At 37.9% G+C, this 6,048-nt stretch overlaps 1 protein-coding gene across 1 annotated transcript in view; it reads left to right on the top strand.

The window, feature by feature from the left end:
* Positions 1-1,364: 1,364 nt before the first annotated feature.
* The window catches only part of LOC109487323 (chromatin assembly factor 1 subunit B-like), a gene marked incomplete at its 3' end in the record, with an annotated part of 47,769 nt that continues 43,085 nt past the window's right edge, over positions 1,365-6,048 (top strand). The window contains exon 1 of the mRNA XM_019791302.1: positions 1,365-1,527. Within this exon, the coding sequence (XP_019646861.1) occupies positions 1,405-1,527 (123 nt within the window). The remainder of the gene's footprint in view (positions 1,528-6,048) is intronic.

The following is a 6,048-nucleotide window of genomic DNA, read 5'->3' on the forward strand; positions in this document are numbered from 1 at the left end:
TCTTGTGCCCTGGCCTTGGGAAAGGCACTTAACACGACTTTCCTTACTTAACTCAGGTGAAAATGAGTACTGTCCTGTCATGTATTTGTCCCCTGTGTTGGTGGCGGCATTAATATGAGTTGAAAAACTTGAATGTGGCGTCACCACGTCTGGTGATTAACGTTACATGTTGGAATAAAAAACAAACAAACAAACAAACAAACAAACAAACTAACAACAGTATTCATGTCAGTAAATGAACAAACATTTATCTATCTGTTTAGAAAAATCTTAGCCAGGAAAATGGCATTTATTGATTAAAAGAAATATCTCATCACTTGACCTTAGTTTTCTTATTTCTGCGTTACACGTAACGTTATCATATTTCTTGTGCATATTATATGCAAACCCCTGCCAAGCCTATGTTTTTATGCACAGCAATGGCAGTTATACACGCTAAAAAGGCCTTTTTCCATTTTTTGGGGGTAAATGTGCGTAAGCTAAATCTATGGCGAAAACAGGTGCAACAGGTACAACCACCTGTTAGATGCTTTTCCCGTGCAGCAGCGACATCTGGCGGAATGCTCAAGTATTGCTGGTATTACCTCATCGCAAAGGCTGCTGGGTCGCGCCTTGGCGCTTGCGCAATCCAAAACCGCGGGAAATTTCCTGTTGCAGAAAGAGGTCAGAACGAAAACAAAGCAGATTTTTGCAGAATTCCAGCTTCAGACCGAAAGGTATGTAGCCTACGTTTGCTTCTGTTACTACCCAAATACTATCCTTATGCAAAAGTAAAACGTTTGTCTGGAAACATGCTTTTGTCACCGTCAAAATTCACCGGAATGCAACATATCTCGCCCCCCTCCCCCCTCAATCCCAATCTTGCGAACTCTTCGGAATTCCCTGCAGTAAAAAAAATATTCTAGAGAAATATTTTTGGACTTCCAGTGATATTTGACCGACGATTTCGGTACTTTCCTTTGGATCCACAGCACCCATGTTTAGAAAAAAAAGGGTCGTTGATGTAAAATCGTATATGACGTTAGAGATTTTTCGATTCCTACATGTAACGTTATCTAAGCTAAATAATTTCTATTAGTTAGTTAGTACCACATAATTTATGCGGTGTTAAAAAAATGTCACCCTATCATGCATACCCTCTCAGTCTTAGTCCTTTTAAGCTTCAGCCCCTGAAGTCCGTCCTGCCATCCTGACTATTATAACCCCTATAAAATCATGACATGGCTATAGTCTATATTATTACATGATTTGATTTGATTTGATTTGATTTATTGAAATAGCAACAGTGCAATACAGAGGCAGCTGTTGCTGGTGTTGTGTCCTGCACATAGAAACGTAACATGCAGGTTTCATCTCCTTTAGTTCTTTTATACTCAAGTCTATCTATTCCAGTAACTCCCTAAGATGAAGGTCCACACTCCTGAGATCGCCTGGCACAACAGAGACCCCATATACAGCCTCGACTTCCAGTACCGCAACGGAACAGTCCACAAACTCGCCTCCGCGGGGGTGGACAAGGCCATACGGGTAGGGCACTTTTTTTTTTCTCCAATGACAGATATTACAAAATTTTGGTTATACCATATTTACCATACTGTTTGTTCTGTTTATCTAATATTATGTGGTACCTGTCTTTTACATATTGGAATGTTATGTTCTTTGGTATGTTCATAATTACATATATTTATTCTGACCTATATTACAGTTGTATAGGATTAAATTGGTTAATGCCATATAAGACCATTTTGTTTGGGCAAAGCCATTTTTTGCATGATGATGATCATCTGGCATACTCATTTTCCACAGAGTGAAGTGAGGAAAGTCGTGTAAAGCGCCTTTTCCAAGGGCACAAGGTTGGTGGCTTGGCAGAATTTGAACCCGGGACCTCTTGGTTCTGAGTTGAATGCTCTGCCCTTACGCCACACAGCTCCATGAATGATTAAGTATTCAATCATTCATTTTAACATTATGTGGATTTGTGGTGGTGTGGATTATGATATTCATATTCAGCTATGGATATCATACCATTGTCCCACAATTTAAGGTGGCGCTGTAGTCTCGTGGGGTGGTGCGGGAAGGGTATAGGAGTCGGTGACTTCTCAACCCCGTAGCGTCGTAAGATTTCGTTCAAATTTAATGAAATTCACACACAAGTAACAAAAATATATGTGGATCACATAAACAAAATGTTTTGCAGGAGAAAATGAGACAATTTAGCAAATTTGTACCTCAAAACTCAACTTCCGGTTCGTGGGGTCCCAATCCGTTTGTGGCAAGTTTAGTGCCTAAAGCTGTCCAAATATCACTAAAACTTTAGTCTAAAGTCATTACTAACACTGCAGGCCATGTCCGTATAAAATTATTTTTCAACATTTTGACCAAATTCAACAGATATTAGAGAAATAAGCTTGATTTTTGATGCAAAACTCTGGTGTGTCTCTCGGTCAGGGCAACGACCTCTCCAAAAATGTAACTTTATACGGCCAAGGAAAGGGGTCACCCCCACCACGTGAAACACCCAAATAAGGCATGAACCGAATGTATCCGGAGAAAAGTTGCCACAAAAAAGAGGTAACCATTGGCTCTGATGTTTGCCGAAGATGCAAATGAGCCTGTTATGTAGCCCTGCTGCACTGCATTAATTGGAATAATCCCCGTGACGTCCCTACTGGGAACGATACTGGGATCTGCCCAGCACATGTGTGGACGAGTCCAACTCAAAACAAGTAGCATGCAGGGTCCATATTGTGTTTTGAGTCCATAGTTTCATGAAACTACTTACAGGTTGTAGTTAATTTTCATTTTTTCGTTAGTATTTTGCAACCTTATAGCGACAAACATGTATAGTGTGCTCTAATAATTTGTCTAGATAAAAGAAACCCTTTTCTTACTTGGTATCTCCCACGTACCATAGTGGTCGTACTATCGCTCCAAAATACAGCATGTTCAGGGGTAATCACACGTTTTAATGAAGGGAAACAATATTTTAATGTGATGCTAAAGGCTACAACTCTTTTTATATGACACACAGTTTGTATACAGTGTATTTATCCCTCAGTGTTTTTTGTAAGAAACATCCTTCAGTGTAAGCGGGTCAGGTCTTGTGGGCGTAATTGAAACCACCCTCCTGTCACAGCTGTTAGCTCTCCTATCTGAATACATCAAGATTCGGCCAACTTCGGACACGTTCCACATGAGTGATAATTGTAGCTTCAGCGTCACCTTAAGAGATTACTGTGTGTGTAGATGCAGTACTAATTCAGGTCACCAGGAGGAGCTTTCGACCCATCTAAAGTGCTTTCAGACTCGCACATTCATATGTTTACAGGTGTGTCCCTCAGATATTTTAAGGTATAAAACTTAGCACTTTATACTTTAACACTTTAAAGGTTTAAGACTTTGAGCTGGCAACTAAGTACAATATTCAGAGGTTATGTTATCTGGTTTTAAGACATTTTCTGCTGGCCCAACTTCTGTTTTTAAGTTTATCGCATCCGGTGGCTATTAAAATACTGCACTCATCTATATCTTGTATGTTGTTCCATGGTATCAGTTCAATGAGAAATTATACAGTACAAAGTTATGGTCTGTCTTCTTGATATAATGTTTCAAACAAACCAGCTGACACGGATTAAAAGTAGTCAAACTGAAACATGAAGACAATGCAGGTTATAATGTCTAAATGTGTACAAATATTATGTAGGAGTGTACCTGTACAGACAGTGTGCTCATACTCCTTTCTAATTCTATCCATGTCAGCAATTTTCCCCAAGGTGGGTCCATTACATGCACTCCCTTTGAAGTTTTTGGATCAATGATAGGCAAGGCACTAACCGTGATCCCTTTGATGCCCTGAAAAGACATGCTTCCATGGTCTAATGGAGGTTGATGTGCCGGATATGTTGTAAAAATGTCACCTTAGTCTCTTGATACATGGTGAGAAAGGGTACTTGCAGGGTTCTGTGGCAATCATGGTCTATTTGTTGCACCCAGGGTAGACTTAAAAAGAAAGGCAGTAGTGAAGTACCCCCATCATAAGATTTTATGTTGGGAGTATTGTTGTTCAGATTGGGGGTATTAATACTATGTATGGCCTGAAGAATCTCAATGTGCTTAAGGACATTTCAAGCAAAAGTGTTTGAAGATATTTATCCAGCCCATGTACAGGAATATGTGTATGTGTGTGTATGTACATGTATGTTTTTTTTCTTTCAAATTTCTAGAAATTTAAACTAGATTTTTTTCTTCTGAATTATGAAGTATTGCTTTGGGTGGCCCAGCTGTGGGTTTGTGTGTCTCATTTTGATTGTCCACAGAGTAAGTTGATAGTTAAAGTACATGGTTGGAGGGAAGATTGACAGGCAGAATGCCAGGTCAAAAGGTCAGACACAGGAAATGGGGTGAACTTGAAAGTCACTCATGTCTTCTGGAAAATACATTCCAGAAGTCAGAAACCTCGGATTTCTTATTTTTATGATATTATAAGTGTACACATCAGACCAAGAATTGACAAAACAGTTAAACACTAAAACAGAGCCAGATACTGGATGAACAGCATTTAATGCTACTTAATAATATTTGTACCTGTGTGCAAAATGACTCATTGGGAGAGTACATATAAGTCAAACACATATTGTACAAAATGTCATTCACAACATCTCAAGTGTAGAAACATTACCTTTAGGAAATATCAGATTCAAAAGAATTCCCATTTTATTGCCGGCTTCCATTTTCCAAATTGACAGAGATGGGAAAGACATGTATCTTCTTAAAACTTCAAAGAAACTGCAGGATACTTTTACGCTTAAAAGCTCAGGCTTGTTGACTGATATCTGTATGCAAGACCTGCCCTCGTTGTCTCTTCTTTATTCAAACAATTCTCCCCATGGGTGTTTGGTAATGGAAACCTTGTTTTATGGACACTAAAGTTGCAGTGAATGTAAAACTATCCAGACATGGTCCGTTGTCTGCATCTGAATAAGACATTCCAACAACACGACATGTGATGGAATTTTCTTGAGTTGAAAAGTAAAATCATTGATTTCTTTACAATTGCATACATTGAAGTATGAATCCAGGTGTACATGTATGCCTTTACTTTTTATATACAAATTGTGATTATCTATTGTCAGAATGAACATGACAATATCATGTAGTTATTGTAGGAATATGATTGCCATTCAAAACCTACTTGAGTATTTTATGAATAAGTAAAGGCTGAAACAAAGAGTAACAAAATCTCTAGACCTGCATTTGAATTTTCTTTTGAAATCACAATCAGGAAACATTCATTTTTTTACAGGCACAAGCTGACACAAGTAACTTTGTCACTTGACTTGTCATCATACACATAAATTCACACTATTAACAGCAACTATCATATAATCATTTAATCAAAACATACAGATACCTAAGATTTTTCTTTACAAATTACAATTGGATTTCTTCACGATTTCTTGTAATTAATTAATGAATTTGATTTATATACACGTAATCTGTTTATAAGTTTTGTAAATGCCTATGGTCTTGTTGAAGCCCTGTCAGTGACTCTGATTGTTCAGAAAGCGGAATGTTTGAAACTTCAAGGAAGGGAGTTACTCAAATAAAGTGTTCTGTGTCGAATTCTACACTTTTGCATCCATTGAAAAAATCCATTATTTACAAGTTACTCCTATTGGCAGGAGATTGGAAAAATTCTCAAATTGTCAAGCAGAAAAATGTACTCGTACCTCTTGTCATAGTCTGACTCAAACCAGTGGTAATACAAGAACTGTATGTGTACATATGTTTGTACATGTACATTTGGCCTCCTTTGGCCTGATCACAATAAGTTAATACCAATTTCCCGCAATGTTTCACTGAATACTGAATGCCAGAAACTGTTCACAAGAAAGTCAAGTATACCTTAACAAGACTGTCTTACAGCCATTTTCTTCTCAAATATTTCCACAGTATCAAAATTTACATACCATTTAAGTCATTCTTGATCATAGACAATTTGTACAACAAATTGTATACATACCACACATGTGCCACACATTGTATCAC

The sequence above is a fragment of the Branchiostoma belcheri genome, unplaced genomic scaffold, assembly GCF_001625305.1.
Source record: "Branchiostoma belcheri isolate BF01 breed outbred unplaced genomic scaffold, Haploidv18h27 scaffold88, whole genome shotgun sequence".
Classification (NCBI taxonomy): Eukaryota; Metazoa; Chordata; class Leptocardii; order Amphioxiformes; family Branchiostomatidae; genus Branchiostoma; species Branchiostoma belcheri.